At 37.9% G+C, this 19,149-nt stretch overlaps 1 protein-coding gene across 1 annotated transcript; it reads left to right on the top strand.

Annotated features, from left to right (window-relative positions):
• Nucleotides 1-6,656: 6,656 nt before the first annotated feature.
• Nucleotides 6,657-18,547, top strand: got2b (glutamic-oxaloacetic transaminase 2b, mitochondrial). The gene is made up of 10 exons (XM_041789587.1): nucleotides 6,657-6,815; nucleotides 10,335-10,491; nucleotides 10,848-10,976; nucleotides 11,057-11,116; nucleotides 11,205-11,366; nucleotides 11,608-11,712; nucleotides 11,934-12,084; nucleotides 13,431-13,596; nucleotides 13,693-13,843; nucleotides 17,245-18,547. The coding sequence occupies exons 1-10, from the start codon at nucleotides 6,733-6,735 to the stop codon at nucleotides 17,365-17,367; spliced, it is 1,287 nt and encodes a 428-aa protein (XP_041645521.1). The 5' UTR covers nucleotides 6,657-6,732; the 3' UTR covers nucleotides 17,368-18,547.
• Nucleotides 18,548-19,149: the final 602 nt, after the last annotated feature.

Raw genomic sequence — 19,149 nt, 5'->3', positions numbered from 1 at the left:
TGAGGCTTGTACTGTTCTATTAAATATATATTAATGATATAATGAGAGAATGAATAAATATAATATGACAACTCTAGTCCCGGTTCTTCACTTCCATGAAAAAGTCATAACTCATCTAAATGCTGTTTTGTTACACCTGAGCTCTTAGAGGGATCATTTTAAGTGTGCCACTGCTTCCACTGTGAACCAGTTGTTTAATCTTCTCTCTCAGCGCAGAAGAAATGAAGATAATTTCCCTCTCATCCTCAGAGTTGTTTGGTTCCAGTGTAGACTGCAGATGCCCAGAGCAAGAGTGTTTTTCTCCAGAGTGCTCCACCTTCACTTTCTAATCTCCTGGTAACACAAAGTGTGATGTTGAAAAAGCTTGTGCTGCTCCATTTTTCATGGAGGAGACTCTCTGAAGCCTCTGTGCCACTCTGAGATGAAGTGAGCCGAGCAGGACAAGCTGAGAGATGCGGAACAACAAAAATACAACAGGGTGATTGTCTCGCTCGCGCTACATGTATACAAATCTGCTATAACAGCAGGAGAAAATAAGACATGGCAACACAACATTTGCACTTTTAAATAATTGAAATATGTCGCCGTCTCAAGGAAGTGTATGTATTTGAGCTTCTGCACCTCACAGGATTAAACATATTCTCTGTTTATATCTCTCTCTTTGTCATTTCAGTGATAATATGTCTTTATTGTAAATAACTTACTGATTATTTAACATTCAGCACTAATGAAAACAACAAAAAGCAGTTAGCTCTAAAACATGCTGCCCTACTTTACTCTAAAAATTTACCTTCCCACTGGAGAAAGAGTCAACACACCCCCATATCTCAGCATCATGGAACAGTCCACCTTCCATCAATTAATAATCAGCTCTTTCATCTTTAATTAAACCCACTATCTTTACCACACACTCCCTAACACACCCTCACTGTAGCAACACAAACACACGCAAAAAGAAAACAATACGCAGCTCAACTTCTTCAGCGAATGTTCACATACATTAGAGAAGAGACACAAAGAAAAACACTGAGCTGTAGTTTAGGCAGTTAATTGCTGACAACAAGAAAAAAGAGAGTTATATTCGCTCTGATTCCTTCACACACATCAGTGAGAGGAACGAGATGAGCGAGAGGAATAGACAGATGAGATTCCCTCTGTTATTTACCCTCAGTACAGCTGCACACACAACACTACAACACTACTGGACTCGTTTAATGAATTATTATACATTTAACCGCAGTAGTGACCTAGATGCTCTCCATATTTTGAAAATGTAAGATTTAGTTAGATGTATAACAGACAACTTTATTACCTACTATTTAAAGCATCATATGTTGTGCTCTGATATATTAGAAGTGAATTACAAATGGTGAAATGACATCAAATTTTACATAATGGGTGATTTTTTTTAAAGCCACTAAAATGTTTACCCAGTTATTTGTTCTGTTCCCTCAGAATTTATATACAAGTATTAGTGATATTTTGGATCTTGTTCTAATTGTGTCTCTCTTGCAACAGACACTAGGGACAGCGTTCCTTTTCCTTTGTTAAGAAAAGGAATCACATTGCACCATCCACCTGAAAAACTCTAGCGTAAACTAAAGTTTTAAAGTTTATTTCAGCTTTATCTGCATGTTGCGTTTGGTCACAAACTTATTATTATCATTAAACAATAATATTTCAGTTTATATACCACTTTTAAGGATTCACTAAGTGTTTTTACATACAAGCAGAAGCACTGATATTACAGTGAAAAATATAATTATAGTCAATTATTCATGTATCTGTAATTCATAAATGAGTTATGATGAGCTTGGAAGCCCTAAAGAGTTTTAATTCCATGAAAAGATCCAAAGTACAGTCCCTATAAAAAGTATTCATCCCCTTGGATGTTTTACCCTTTCACTGATTTTATAAATCAATCATGGACAATATAATTTGGCTTCTTTGAGACCCCAAAAAGCCTACAAAACCCCTCTTAAATGTCAAAAAGAAAACAGATTTCTATAATATAATATCATTTAAAAAATATGTAATGTAAAATGAGTGACTGCATCAATATTCACTCCCTTTAATTCAGTATTTAGTAGATGCATCTTTTGCTACAATCACAGCACTGAGTCTGTGTGGATATGTCTCAATCAGGCTTGCACACTGGGACACTGCTATTTTACGGCATTCTTCTTTGCAAAACTGCTGAAGCTCTGTCAGGTTGCACAGGGATCAGGTGTGGACTTCTTAAATCCAGCCACAAATTCTCTTTTAGCATGAAGTCTGGGCTTTGACTTGGCCACTCCAGAACATTCACCTTGTTTTCTTCAAACCATTTCTGTGTAGCTTTTGCTGAATGCTATGGGTCATTTTCTTGAATATGAATCTTCTCCCAATCTGTATTTCTCTTGCAGACTTAATAAGATTGACCTCCAGGATTTTCATATGTTTTGTCGCATTCATTTTACCCCCTCCCTTTACAAACTGTCCGGGGCCGTCTGCAGAGAAGCATCCCCACAGCATGATGCTGCCACCACAGAGCTTCACAGTGGGGATGGTGTGTTTGTGATGATGTGCAATTTTTAGTTCTGCCAAACATAGCATACTGTCTGCTGGTCAAAAAGCACCATTTTGGTCTCATCAGATTAAAAAACTTTCTTCCACTTGCCTTCTTTCAAAATCTAGTTGAGATCCAATGTGAGTGTTCTTCAACAGTGGCTTTTTTCTTTGTCAATCTCTCATAAAGCTTTGACTGGTAAAGAACCCCGGCAACAGTTGTTTTATGCAGTCTCTCTCCCATCTCAGCTGCTGAAGCTTGTAACTCCCTCAGAGTAGTCATAGGTGTCTTAGTGGCCTCTCTCACTAGGCTCCTTCTTGCACGGTCACTCATTTTGTGAGGATGGCCTGTTTCAAAGCTGTTTCATGCTTATTCCCTACTGATTTCTGTTACTCATCCTTTCTGTAACTCTGCAGCTGGACCAGCAGACTCGCGTTGCATGTGACTTCACATTCACGCCTTTACAGCCCACCCACCAACAGAGGGCATGGGTGTCTGCGGAAACACAAACTATTTTGGTGTTTAACGTACCAAACCATACCAAACCGTACTGAATCAAACTGGACCCCCTGATGGAAACACGGCTTTGGTGGCCTCTCACTGGTCTCCTTCTTGCAAGGACGACCTGATCTAGGCAGATTTACACATGTGCCATATTCCTTTCATTTCATTTCATGATAGATTTAACTGAACTCCAGAACATTTTCAGTGCCTTGAATTTTTTCATATGCACCCCTAACCTACACTTTCAATAATCTTTCCTACGAGTTACTTGGGGTGTTTTTTTGTCTTCATTGTGTAATGGTAGCCAGGAAAACTGATTAACCAGTGACTTGACCTTCCAGACACAGATGTCTTTAGACTACAATCACTTGTGACACATTCACTGCTCTCAGGTGATTTCCATTTCCAATTGGTGCAAACTACTTGCACCAATTGACTGGAACTCTGTTGAATTAGGTCACCTTAAAGGGGATGAATACTTATGCAGACCCCTTTTTTACCTTAAATATCTTTATTAATAACATTACCCTTTAGAAATCTGTTTTCCTTTTAACATTAAAGAGGTTTTTTTTTTTTTTAAATCAAAAAAGCCAAATTATATTGATTGATTTATAAAATCAATTAAAGAGTAAAATATCCAAGGGGGTGAATACTTTGTACTGTATATATGTTCAATAAAATTGAAATAATATAGCAATGTGCAGTTACCATGGCCTGTGTAATGTAGAGATGACGAAAATTTTTTAATTCCTGCTGTAAGAATAATGGCAGCATTAAAGAAAGGCTATGTCAGTTGGTGTTTTTGTACAATAAAGAGATCAGGAGTGGATGGATGGATGGATGGGTGCATCTTAGGTTTTCACAATGATAAGACCAGTCATCATAATGGCTGGTTTTGACGTCCATGAACATTTTCGCTTAGTCTTTAAAACATGATAAATGGAAGGATACTCTTTAGCCTGAACATTACCCTAACTGCTCAGCGCCATTAATTGATAAATTCAATCATTCATGCACTAACTGGATCTTCCCTCAGCCATAAACCAGAAACATTAACACCAAACCTAACACAGCAAGACTGAACCAAAGAAAGCTCCAAAACCATTTCAGACATTTTCTGAATCAAAGATATGTCAAGAATCAGGCAGATGATTATTTTTCTTTTCTTATCATTGCATATGAATTGATGATTTTCCATGGCATGACATGACACCCTTTCTTATTTTATTGATTTTTCATGTTTTTCTTTTAAAATAGAGTGCTTAATATATTTTAACTTGAATTAAACTAAATATTGTTTTCTACATTTTTTTCTTTTAATTAAAGAGACATTATAGGAATCTATTTAAGAGAAATGTGAAAGATGTGACATGAACCCTCACAGCCCACACTGTGTCCAGTATAATTACTGTAAATGATTTATAAAATCTAGTGTCTAATGGTTTAGTTCTAGTTCACATCAGTATGTCATCACAGCTGTCTGTTGTCACATAATTTATTAACCCTTTATCCCACAGGCTGGGGAAAGCAGTAGATAGATACCACCATTGCAAATGCTACATTTCTGTGTTTTAAAATAGAGAATCTTCTTCATGCTATCTTAGAGCCAAATAAAAGGTTGAAGTAAAAGAAATTGAAGTTAGCACATACTTGTAGTATATGCACTGTAGAATGGGTATTAAAGAAGCCTGAGTTAAGCTGTGAAACGTCATTCAGCATTACAGTCAGAAAACACTCCTCTCTTATCAGTTTTCCATTATTCTTTTTCTGCTGCTCTTTTATTTTTAATGCTTCTTTCAGCTCGGCTCTTTTTACTCCCCCACCCTCCCATTGCTCCTCATCTTTATAATACTGTCATCACTTTCTTTGCTCATATTTCAGGAGGGAAAAACTGCAGAATAATAAAGCACTGCACTTAGCTTGCTATTGAATTAACTATGAAAAGTGTAATCAAATCTGCCTTTGACTAATGACTGTTTTTGAACATTGCATGTGCAGATGTGACTTTTCTCTGACATGACTGACAGGTTTATTGGAAATATTCATATCTCATGCACACAGTGGCAGCCCCACGTGCAAGCCAAATGCATGCCCCGCTCTGTAACTGAGCAAGGATGCCAGTGAGGTGCCTGTAATGCTGCAGGGAAACTGTTTCATGGACTTCCAGGCTCTGGAGTGTGATGCTGTTCCAGGAGGTTGATTCCCCCGCAGACTGACTGAAAGAAAGTTTGCCTCTCCTGTAAACTTACACGACTCAGAATGTGAAATCACGCCTGGCATCTATCTTCTCTGAATGCAGCAAAGGAATAGTTTACACACATGAAAGAAGGAAAAAAGACATTTAAATAAGGAAGATAACAGCATTTTCTTCTGCTATAGTGGCTAAGAAGCTTTGGTGACTGTAAGGTGCTCTTATTATTTAATGCTGGATTCTTTTCTAATCTGCTGTCACAATAACAAAGTGCACATGAGCTTTGAAGAATAAATTCTGAAGGATGTCTCCATCTAGTGGGAGGGTGGAGGTACATCAGGGCTTTAAAAAATAAGAAATAAGTGATAAAAATTTTTTGCAGAGGATTGGACAATTCTGTGTTTAATGTCTTGAAACTCTTGTCATGGCCGTGGATTTAGAAATATTCAAATCTCAGGCAGGATGGGAGGTTGTATGCACAGAATGATCATCAGTGAATCAGTGAAACGCTGTATATCTAAAAGCAGCAACAATCAGCAACTCACTGAAGTCCTGCACAGACTACGAGAAAGCATATAAAACATTTAAATGAATCATCACAGCATCTGCTGAAATGCTGAAGGTAAATTTAACAAAGACAGCTGGTACATAAAGATGAGATGAGTAGCTAAACCACAGACTCCAAACATGATGTGGTGTCTATTGAATCACATTGCCCTCAAGTGGTCATACTGAGTAACTACGGATTCCTATCCTTCATGACATTAAATCTTGTCAAACAAAGAATGTACTTGTGGATTTATTTTCCTCTATTCAGGTTTAACCCATGCCTGTAATAAGTGGGAATGTTGAGTAATTGGGAATAATATCTACCTCTTGCCTTTAATAGATTTATTTCAACACAAGCTATTTATTTCTTTGAAATATATTATGGATAAAGTTTCACTAGATTCACTGCATACTGAAATTATAGTGCTTTTACTGTTGCTCTACATCTCCGAGTTATTTGGGGCCTTTTTGTTTTTATTGGGAAGAGGACAGGACATGAAATCAGTGAGAAAGAGTAGGGTCTGAGTTTACTGAACTCCTAAAATAACAAGGGGAAATTGTTCCACCAAATTTATCTAACCAACTGGGGCCTGATTGTTACTTTATAGAATAAGTAAACAAAAATTGTTGAGGACTGAATGATGAAATTGATGTTTTCCAAAGATATAGATAAGAAACTCATTCCGGTCACTTTTGACCCATGTTGCGCATCAAAGGGTTAAGGGTCTCGACCCACCTGTTGAGAACCACTGGGTTAGACAGTGTAAATCATATCATAATCTCAGGTCTTCTTGATGAGTCTACTCTACCGCACTCACGCTGTACTGTGCTGGTTCCTGCTCTGACGTCAGCGCGTACACGGAGCGTCACGTCGTGGTCGTGCCTGCCCTTCATATCCGTCCACATCCTTCTAGGCTCTGCTCCCAAGCGCAGCACAACGATGGCCCTGCGAAAGTCAAACAAGGTGATCCTCTGTTTGGGAAACATCTCCCCATCTCTGGGAATCCTGTCCACCCGGAACAGGTAAATTAAAGGCTATGATACGATCAGACCGATGGGCTTAGAGACTTTGATACACAGTAACGCATGACTTGGTGATGCAGTAGCGTGGCCTCAAATTAGTTTCACTGCTAACTTGAACAGCAGACAAGCTGTCATTTAAAGAATAACTGGAACCATTCAAACAGAAATCATTGCTTATGTTAAGACTTTCCTGATTTATTGTAATTTCATCCATATTAGCACGCTAGCTAAACAGACAGGGGTCAAATGGTTGGAATAGGCCCGCTGAGCTGAGTGAGGTTAACTAGCTAGTGTGGTCAGAGTGCTGCAGCTAACGCTAACATTCATTTGTAGGTTACTGTAACAGAATTTTATGACTCGATAATCTCACAGGTCAGCACCTGTTGTGCCAGACATCCTCCAGTTGACCTCAAAGGTAACTTGATGTCGCTAACTCGCCACTGAAGCTCCCGCTGATGAAAGTCACGCTGGTGTGTCATCCACAGGAGTCCCCGTGAAACACATGCAACCACGGTCGAAAATATGATCCGCTTGGCGTTCTGGCGAAAGAAATACAATTTTTACAAAATAAGGATGATGAACTTTCATTGTTACTATTTCTAAGATAACTTTGCCAAGTATTTAGCGCTCATTTCAGCTTAGCGACTTGTCGTAGTTGATGAAATCGTGCAAGTTGATTGGCTGGCTTGTTCCACCTTCGATCGCTGATTGGCGGAATTCTTGCAGCTAGCTTAGATGTCCTTTCAGGGTCTGCTTGGAGGGCAAACTCGTCAAGATTAGCGAAGTGCGACTTTATTTACAAAAATATATATTTACATATATTAATGTAAGTGTTGACAGCTTTGTCAGGACTTTAGGTTTGATATTACATCTTCGCTCATTCTCTGCCTTTATCCCTATACCTGCTACTTTGGGCTTGGCTTGGTTAGCCGGTGCTGTGTGGGTGTTGGTGCCTCATCCTGTCTCAAATAAACGCACGTCGGCCTGGTTTCAATGAATAAATGTGGGTGGATCTAAAAGCAGAGGTGGTTGTAAAGGAACACCGTTTCTTTCTACTGGCGAACATTTCAAACAGGGCCTATTGTCTGTTGATTACTGATTACTTGCTGGTCGTCTTTGGTGTTTATATAAATACTGAAGTCTAGCAGTTCAAAGGTTGTGTGTGTATGCCCACAGCAAGCATGATAACAGTGACTGAACCCGCCTGTCCTCACTTTCTCTTGCACATTTGCTCCATTTACTAATCCATAGTTGAAAATTAAAGAGTTTGAATCTGCAAAAAAAATGCTGTTTGCACTCTACATCTTATTTTATTGTCTATTTAGTTGCCTTTAATCAAGCAATGTTTATATGAGTGTACTAGAAGATTACTGCCTGTTATAGGCAACAGTGTATGAAGAATCTTATCTAATCTAAACTGTGAAAGTTTATAGCATAGTTATTATAACAGCATTTGCAATACACCATAAAACAGCACATAAACTACACTCCTAGTCGAAGTAATACATCTCTGATAGACCCTGTGTATTTTAATTTCTGGGTTTATCTTTCATGTCTGTTTTAGAGTATTGCATAATAAAGTAAGGTTTAATCATGTTACGCTCTCCTGGAAGTATCAGTGCTTCAAAACAAAATATCCCTTTGTGTTCGGATAAACAGTTGTGAGGTTGGACTCAGTCAGCATGTGCCATTTTTCTCAGGCCATTCTCAGTGCTTATTTATCCAATGAAAATTGTTTATCTGTGAGTGCTAGTCACTATTTAGTAAACCCCATATATTTTTTTTTAATTAGAGATAGTGGATGTGTGCCTCCTGCCCTTTTACAAAGTGTTCAGTCCTAAATTTAGCTGCAAAGTTTAGAGGGGTTTACGAAGTACAAGAAACCTGAGACAATATGTGAGCGGCAGAGAAGTCAAGGTCACAACATGCTACAACCGTCATTAATCACACAGATCTGTATCAGAATGTTTTTATTGTATTCATCTAAAAATACAGTTGATTACATATACAACAGTATGTCATATTCTTAGCTATCTATTGTGACTTACAAGCCAAATATCCTGCTGCAAAACAGTCAACAGTGCTCTGATTTTACATGCTTTCATGCACACATGGTATTGATTTGCACTTCAAGTTCATACTGTTCACTGACTGACAGAGGAAGTGAAATAGTTCTCTATAATAATGGCCTTCTTCCTTGATGTAGGAAACAACAAGCACTGTTATTACTGTATATCTGTGCTTTGGTTGTTTCCTTAAACCATTATGACCAACACTCTGAGCACAGGATGATTCAGATTGCCACAAAGAATTACTACCTCCTTCAACATGTGTTCTCATGAACCTAAAGTGCCTACATAAACATCTTCTGTCCTCTTATCGGAGTCATTTTTTGTTAATATTATATATCTATATGTAATTCGTAGATATTTTATGTTGAGCAGACAGTAAATTATATGAAATTGGAATATCCAGCATTACTTTACATAAGCCCATATTTGTGCTGGGATGCAAATACTTATTATTAATTTTAGCAATTCTAAATTGGTTTAACTTTTGATATATTCAAGCAGCCTTTCTCACATGCTCTCTGCATGGTCAGTGGTGCATTTTGTCAGGGGAGAGGTCATGAGGTCAGAGTGCTCAACCTTTTTACATCCGATATGTATCTGTAGCTCACATTTGGTGTCCTTAATGTCCTCTGCGTTTTCTTATCTGTTGTACAGCTGTTACTCATTCTTGCATGTATTTTTTTTTCACAAATCATATCTTTATAATATTTCAAATTACAGCAGGTCACTTGGTTTGTATTTCAGAACAAATGCAGTACTGAGGAGAAAAAATTACAAGACTGTTCAGCAGTAAGGTTGACATGGCATCTTAAGTTAAATTTAATCTAGGAAAACAATGTAACGGGTCATTAAATATTGGTCAAACACATTTAACAGTAAATGATAAGCACTTAAATAATGCATTCAAATGAAATAAGAGTAAAATGATAAAATAAGTAAGAAAAGGAGAGGAAGAAAAATAGAGTAACTTTTTTGCCATTAGCATTGCTGTTGTTAACTGGATGGAAGTGACACTTTGTGCTTTGTAATCTCTTTTTCCCCACACAGTGTGTTTAAGGCCTAGATTAAGTGTAACCGTTGTTTTTTTGGACTTTGGAACCTTTGAATGGATTATGTTTGTTTCATGAAACCCACTTAGTGCCCACTGAGCGCATGTTTCATGTGTGTATTGACGTCAGCGTGTCCTCGGGTCACATGAGGAGTTAAGCTCACGCATTAAGTCTACAGCATGTTAGTCTGGAGCACGGCTAATTCTGACATCACCTTAGTGTGACCACCTTTATTACCTAACGCCATGAAATGTTAAGAAACAGCACATGTCGTGACCCTGTAGAGGGAAAAAAAAAAACGTTTTTAGTGTAGTACAAACAGACTGCTTATTAGTGTTCTTCTGTCTCTTAACCTGCTCAACCTTAACCAATACTCATCTGATTTATCAAATCTGCAGCTCATGGTGGGGTGGAGTGCAGATGGGTCCCCCCGATCCCATCCTGGGGGTGACTGAGGCCTTCAAGAGAGACACCAACCCAAAGAAGATGAACCTGGGAGTGGGAGCCTACAGGGATGACCAAGGCAAGCCCTTTGTGCTCAGCTGTGTCCGCAAGGTATAACTTAACTCCAGCTGTTGTTTTTTTTTTTTTGTTTTTGTTTTTTTCCCATGTCCTACATGCACACAGATGTTAATGATTAGGAGAAGATCTGCCTCATCACCATGAGAATGTGTATGCCTTTTGACTTGTGTAGAAAAACATGTTTGCTAAATTGTAGATTTTTTTTCAACTGAAACCACTCTTTCACTAGAGTACTAAACACCTCCACAAAAAAATGAAATTTAGCACTTTTGTAATACTGAGAAAGCTGCCACAAAGGCAATAACATTGAAACAGTTAAGGGATCCCCCTGGAAGTTATGTGATCACTGAACAATTGTTTTTATGCTCTTTTAATTTTCACACTCATAGGCAGAGGCCATTATTGCAGCCAAGCAGCTGGACAAGGAGTACCTCGCCATCGGGGGTCTGGGAGAATTTGCCAAGTCCTGTGCCCAGCTTGCCCTTGGTTCTGATAATGAGGTTCTGAAGAGTGGCAGGGTAAGCTGAGTGCTGTTGAAAACACCAAACTATTTGATGGTTTGAAGTCCATATTAATGCACCATCTCTTCTCTTTATAGAACATCACTGTCCAGACCATCTCAGGCACTGGGTCTCTGCGCATTGGAGCCAACTTCTTGGTGAGGAGGGCTTCTTGTTTTGATCACTTGGCTCATGCAAAGATCAAGGTTGACTGATTTTCTCACCAGACGTTTTATTCTCTCGCAGGCTCGATTTCATGGAGGTCCACGCGATGTTTACCTGCCCAAACCCTCCTGGGGAAACCACACACCCATCTTCAGAGATGCTGGCATGCAGCTGAATGCATACAGATACTATGACGCCTCCACCTGTGGCTTCGACTTCAAAGGAGCCCTTGACGACATTTCTGTAAGACATTAAGGATGGATTAAGAAGCAGGAGAAGAGGGATATGTGTTGAGATGATTAAAATATTGTTTTTATGACCCTTTTGGATGCTTTTTGGATGAATGATTATTTGTCATTTAGAAGAATGTTTATTGTGAAAAGGTAACTGGATATAACAGTGATATAATCAGTTGTATAACTTTAACTGACAGTCTGTATTAAACATTGCATTGTATGTTGACTAAACCTTTTTTGTACAATAGAAAATCCCAGAGAAGAGCGTGATCCTGCTGCATGCCTGTGCTCACAACCCCACTGGTGTGGACCCCAAGCCTGAGCAGTGGAAGGAGATTTCTGACATTGTGAAGGTGAGTGTGTATCATTTCTGTTAAAATCTGTAACTTTATCACAGTAATGTTTGAGGAAAAAGAAGGACCTGCATGTATCTCAAAGTCCTAATTTCTTCTGCAGTTCAAAAGTCATTGTGATAAGTCCTTAACGGTGTCAAGCTGATAACACTGGACTCATTAACAGGTTGTTTCTGTCTGTGTATTTCTCCTATCTACTTTCCCTTTTTTTCCCCTTTTAGAAAAGGAATCTGCTCCCGTTCTTCGACATGGCCTATCAGGGCTTCGCCAGTGGAGACATTGACCGTGATGCCTGGGCTGTGCGCTACTTCATCGAGCAGGGTCACAACATCCTGCTGTCCCAGTCCTTTGCGAAGAACATGGGGCTCTATGGTCAGTCTGAGCCCTTTAAATAAAATACAGGTTATAATCGCATACACAAAGCTACTCTCTTTATGTGAAATATTAGAGATTCAAACTAGTATGGGGCAAGGGATGCTCATTTATTTATCTCATTGGTTGTGATAAGTTTGGTCCTGCTGCAAAATCTTTTAAACAAGGGGTAACGATAGATTATTAGAAATAATTTCACTCCTATTTGAGAAAGATGCAATAAACACATACAAGGATTGGGGAGATACATTTTCCAAATGAGAAATCCTTCTATTTACATCAAAACTGGGCACTGATGACCATCTACGTGGCCCCTCGTTTAAAATGATTCTAAAACCTTTTAGGTCATTTCACATAAAGCTGATGGATATCACTGTAATGAACAATAAACTTTAGTTTATTGCGATATATAAATGTTTGCTGATTACCAGTGGTATTATTTCGGTTGGTAACATAAGGTAAACTTTATTATCCCATTTCGTTTTACAGCGAAATATACAGCGATATACACAAAATTCACAACACAGACAGGTTAAACATGCAGATGTAGGTCACTACGGTTTCAAGGAAAAGGTCAGATCAGGTTATTAAGAGGCCAGTTGTAGCAAGAATAAATAAAACTCCTGTATTGTGTTGTTTTACATATCAGTATCATGTACCTGTGACCAGATAGCAGCAGCCTCTACTCGCAAGACAAAAGGGGACTCCCATCAGAAAGGATGGCTTTGTCTTTCTTGTGACTCTGGCTCTGTGAAGGAGGGAGAGATCATCAAAATTGCAGGGTTAAATATTATTATGTAACCTTGCTTTGACTTCCTTCATTTAAAAAAAACAAGTAAACAAACAGCAGATTTACTAGCTGCCACAATACTTGCCTATTTTAGCCTGTATTAAGTTGTCATGTGTCTAAATCTACATTTTATCATCACTGCATGTTAAACTGTCATGTTTATACAGATCACCACTGTGAGAATTAACTACATTAAAAGGTTTGAACTTTGTGGAGGTGCAGCCCCATAGTGTATGCCACAAACCTCCAAAACAATCATGCTGCATCATGTTTAAGTTAAAAACGCTCCTTATCATGTATTTTGGCCAACTGCTAAGAATTGAGTAAATTTAAAATTTAATTTACAGTGTTTCTATCTGACTAACTACAAAGATGCACTGAGTTCATCATTATGTTTTCTATTTTTTAACTTTGGGCTTTTTGTCCTACATGAATCATCTTCCTCATTATTTAGGCATTAATTCACCAATACCATTCTTCTTTTCAGAAACTAGCTGGTCACACTTGCTTGTGAATATTGTATTTTTAAACTTCATGTGCGTGTTGATATTTACAGGTGAGCGTGTCGGGGGCTTCACTGTGGTGTGCGGCAACGCAGAAGAGGCAAAGAGGGTCGAGTCTCAACTCAAGATCCTCATCAGACCCATTTACTCAAACCCGCCCATGAATGGTGCCAGAATTGCATCAACCATTCTCAACACACCAGAGCTGTACTCATTGTGGTAAGTACGTGTTTGGGAGATTTTTTTTGTAAAACTATTCAGGCTCTCCAAAGTGACTTATTTCTTGACCTATTTCCCTGTTGTCTTTGCTCTCAGGCTGCAGGAGGTCCATGGTATGGCTAACCGCATCATAAAGATGAGAGAACAGCTGGTGGCTGGTCTGAAGAAGGAGGGATCCTCCCACAACTGGCAGCACGTCATTGACCAGATTGGGATGTTCTGTTTCACAGGACTCAAACCTGACCAGGTACACTCACATTTTCCCTTTATGTCAGTTTCAGACTGAGCGCGTGTTTATACAAGGCCTCTCTGTGCTGCATGTTAGCTGAGTCCTCCTGCTGTCACAGCACTCTCTTTCTTCATGTTCTACCTCTGTAAATCTACCTAAAAGTGACTTAATTTCGTTTATAGTGAATTGAGCTGGAAAACCTCTGAATAAATGCATTCTGTACGCACCAGTTTGGTTTCTTCAAAGGGTAAACCAGGTTTTGCTCTGAAAAGTACAAACTGGAAGTGTACTGCCAGTGTGTTTATCTAGCCTGTGACATATTCTACCGATGTGGAAACAGAAAGCTTCACTAGTAGTTGAAATTCAGAGAACAACTTCATTAGACTGCCGCGCTTTGGCTTGTGGCCTTCGTCAAGGTCATCAAGAAACACAATGCAAACATATTCTGATGTAGGCATACATTTCTGGTTAAACAAAGGTAAATGTGGCTCTCTGTTTATCATTTACCTGTCTATTGAGGACCGTGTATCAGGCGTGAGATGCAGCACCCACACAGGCCGTCATGAAGCCCTGACTTGTTTACGTAAAAGCTGAGTTTAAAATCAAACTGTCTGTATAAAGGCGTGCATCTCAAGTACCCTTTTTGAAACAGACTTTAGTTTACAGCATCAATCTGCAATAAATGTAGTTATTCAGATTTACTAAAATGAAAAATTAATGGTCAATATCAATCTTGTATTTGCCTTGTCAGTATGAAACTACAGCTAGTAGCAGAGGCTGTTAAGTTCATGGGAGTCTGTTTCATGTCAGCTGTTCAGTAAGGAAATAGCACAATATGCATAGAATAACCAAATGGTTATTTTTATGGCATCTTTTTGCACTGAATAGACAAATAAGATAAAATATAACCATAAATGAGTTTGAAATTTTCTTTTATTTGGGTATGTTCTTTCTCTCAGCTTTAAGTTTGAATACCTACTTAAGTTAACCAGCCTCTGATTCCATATTTATAATCCATTTTGATATTGATCTTCTCATCTTGCTTTCTGAAAGGGACCTGTATTTGTTTCCTTAGGGTGTTGAAGTAAATGTCTTTAATATTTTACAGTAGCATTAAAAGAGGAGGAAAACACTTTTAGAGTAATTGTTTTGAAAGCTTAGCATAGCAATCTGAATCCCTGCATTTAAAGGTCACTACACTGAACCTGATTTTTGATGAAAAGATTTTTTGTTTTTAACAGCTTGGAGGTCCACAGGCTATTTTTGCTGTTTTCTTAATTCTTTTCTTTTGACAATTTAAACCACTCAGAAAATGTTTGCCATGCTCATGCCTGGTATATTTTTTCAGCACAACCTCAACTTTATAAAATCAAAACTATTTTTTGAAATTACTGTAATAGATATAGGACCCCCCAAAAAACGAATACACACACACAACAAAAACATCCAAGCAGATTTCTAAAAACTTCTATTTAAGAAAACTATATATTTATACTTATGGTGTTGTAATTTTATGAGTTACGCATTTAGAAATGTTGTAAATGTACACAGAAAATATTTTTACACAGAATACATATGTATCTAAAGGTGTTCTAATACTAATAAATGCCAAAGTGTAAAATAGTTTATGTACATAAGTAAACAGAGAATAATATGGCATTATTTGAATTCCATAACTGGGAGGGATTCACAAGCAGTACAAATTAAAAATACAAATATAGTATAAATGAGCCATAATCAAGCTAAAGGCAAAAATTTAATCATATAGATAGGAGTTTTTTCCATTTTTAACTGTTTCACTATAAAATATTTTTTGCACACAATTACATGGAGAACTGAATAACATGGATTGCATTTTTACAGAATCAGTGATCAGCAGGTAGTAAAAATATAATCAGTTTTTTTCCCTTGAAAATAAATAACATAAAATTCTAAAGTTTTGAAAAAAATTACCAGCATCAGACCTGTACAGTATAGAATGCTGCCCCCCATGTGTAAATTTGATTTTAATATCTAGGCAAGGCAAGTTTATTTGTATAGCACATTTCAGCAACAAGGCAATTCAAAGTGCTCCACACAGGACATTAAAATACAACGATAAAAGGAAAAAGAAACAATGAAAATATTTTAAAAGAATCACGTAAAAGGTGATTAAAAAAACAAATAAGACACAAAAGATAAAAAACAATGTTTCATGTTTCTGGCCAGAATTATTTTATGACATACAGATGAGTGACACTTCGACAAAAAGTGATTCTCTCCCTGAACCTTTATTTTTCTGTAAGATAACCACACATAGACAGGGAAGAAGTGAGAAAAAAGAGAGTGAGAGAGACACGTGTGGAAACCCCCCCTGGCTGCAGGTTCCAGACCCCTTTGGAAAACCCAGCAGGACAACTTCTAGAGCTTCACGTATATATACATATATTTAGCATACAACCCCTGGAACAATCCCCCCGGATCTAATTCAGAGTATCTGTTTTAATTGACCTGTTTACGTGAAACAAAAACTGATAGAGAACTTAAAGCTGTCGTTGATTGCAAATTGTGGCTTTGTTTTCATGCTATCGCATGACTAAATAGTGCATGATGTTGCACGTTGACGTGATTGTGGACTTTATTTCTATTTCAGGAGTCAATCACCATTTTCTTTGATGCTTTTTTGTCACAATGGCAGTTTTGCTTTGATCATGTACAATGGTTGAGAAAACTTCCTACTCAAACAGCTTATCATAGACAAACGATGTTCATGTTCTTACAGTCATCACAGAGAACAAATGAATACCTGAGTCATAGCTTTTTCTGCATGAGCATGCATTTTATGTCAATCAAAAGTTAAGTCATTAAAAGTTTAATGACAGAATTAAAATTTTTTACATTGGCAAAGGAACAATAATGCTGCATGCTTGAATAAAATTACATTCCTAATCCAGTTTTTGGTAGTTGCATCTTTCAAAGACACTTTAGTGTTTTAGATTATTTCCAGCCAGAAACTACACATATTAATGTGTGGATCAGGACATTGATAGAAACCTACTAAGTGTTCTGGTGAATGTGTTTGCAAACTGTGTGACTGACAGATTAATCATTTGAATGTAATGATTTAAAGATGTAATACTTGCCTTTTGGGCTTTTTCCTGTTTTTTTGAAGAGTCTTTGATTAATATGGTTTCCTATTACAAGTTTCATTCCATATGCTCAGACTTTCAGATCGTTAGATATATTGTAGTAATAAACACACATATGTAAGCTTTGAGCCAGTTGAAAAAAGAGCAAAACTCTTAAATGAAAGGTTTAAGGCTTCCATGAATCCTCCTTGGCAGCTGACTCCTCCTGGCCTTAAAACATTGTCTGATTCCAGCATGCTGCCAAAATGTTTGTCTAAACACTGACATGTTGGTTTATTTATTTCCCTGCAGGTTGAGCGCCTTACAAAGGAGTTTTCAGTGTACATGACCAAGGATGGCAGAATTTCCATGGCAGGTGTTTCCTCTGGGAACGTTGGCTACCTGGCACAAGCGATCCACGCTGTCACCAAGTAGAGCAGATCCTGCTGAGACACTACAACATCAAAGCGGCTGTGTTAAAGAGGAGCATTGTGCATCACTTATTCTGTCTCCTCCATTCCACCTTTAGTAAAGAGCTTTATTTAGTTAGACATTTTCTTAATTGGATTTCATCATGAGTTCAACTTGGGACAGTTGCTGCTGTTAAACAGTTTAGTTTCTTTTTCTCTTTTTAAACATTTCACTGAACAGCCCCCCCCCCCCCCAAAAAAAAAAAAAACTTTGACAAATTATCTCCCACCACTGAAGGGTCATCTTTGCTTATTTATTATGTGGAATCAACTATCAGCTGTGCATCCTCCTAAATGTGTGCTGTCTATCTGCTGTGAGGCCACTCACTCTAAAACATCCAAGTACTTACATCAGGATAATGTAACTCTTTGAAGTATTAACATACAAGTTGATATCCCTGTTGCTTTGTGAAAGCCTGTAGGAAATGTGAGTTCTTTGAATATTGGTGGTTAGGTAATAGCACTTTATGAGTTGAAAGGCACTGTTTGTTTGAAGATTAGGTCGGCATTCTGTTTTCTTTTGTCCATCCTTTAATCAGGTCACTGCTGGCTGTTCATCAGAGCTTATCAATCCTCCAGTAATGTAGCCTCCTGATTACTTCAGTCTATTTTATTCAGCAGGATTTGTGAATTGTTTTTGGGTATCAATCTAGTTAATCACACGGCAACAGTCTGTCAGTCAGTTCCTTTTAACCCCTGATAAGAACAAGCACACGGGCCAGAAGGAGTCTCTCAGAGTCAAACTCTGAAGATAAAAGCAATCAATGACTTAAACTATTTCCCCAATTAAGTTTTTTTCCACCACTGCCTCAGATCATCCCATTTCTTACCTTCTTTTCACAATGGAGTCTTTATATTTGGTACAAGTACAAATGTCTCTGTGTGGTTGATGATTAGGGTACATGATTGAGGTTTACACTGGACAGTTCACAAAGAGAAACAACAAACATGCTTCTCATTTGCTCTCTGACTTCATGGTTCAGTGTATGAATCTATTTGTCATTAAGACTGTGACACAAATGGCATCCAGCAATGTGGGATTTGCTTCAAGTCTGCCTATACTTCCATGTTTTGCATTCTGTCAATAACTAACGGTTCAGCGGTCATGTACCTTATTGAACAAACAATAAATGGTTATAGAGTAATGGCTTCTTGTAATCTGAGTATTATTGCATTCCTCCCCAAAGTTGCACCTTTGCATGCCAAATACCTGCATCCAGCTTATTTTGACGGGTAGCTTGCTTCACATAAGATTATTAACCCACTGGTCTGGTTCCAACTGGTCAGCTATCAGAACCCACCACCACCTTCTATGAGAAACTGTGACTCACATTTTCAACTGCTTAAATGAGGAGGAGGCAGAACAAAACAAGTATGTTTAAAAAGTGCATAGTTACAGAAGGGCTTGCATGCAGACCCTTGGATTTCCTCCCAAGATGGTGTAAAAATTTTGATAATTTACTGAGGACTAAGCTCCTCGTTTTGGGAAAACCAGCTTTTAGATCCTAAGAAAGTGAAGATAAGAAATCTGAAGAAGATGACTGAAATGTGCACATTCTCAAAGCATAACAAATAAATTAAAAAGTGGCTGTATTTACTGCTGGTTTGTTAGTTCAGTTTGTATTACCGTATGCAAAAATGCTTCATTTTAGTGTATTAGTTTTAGTGATCTAGATTTTTTCTGCAATAAAGAATACCTATCAGGGGCGATACCAAAAGGCTCTTCACTTTTCATTTTATTTGTTCA

Source organism: Cheilinus undulatus, linkage group 1 (assembly GCF_018320785.1).
Source record: "Cheilinus undulatus linkage group 1, ASM1832078v1, whole genome shotgun sequence".
NCBI classification, from domain to species: domain Eukaryota; kingdom Metazoa; phylum Chordata; class Actinopteri; order Labriformes; family Labridae; genus Cheilinus; species Cheilinus undulatus.
The sequence above is the reverse complement of the archived record's forward strand: the minus strand, read 5'-3'. Positions and strand labels throughout refer to the sequence as shown.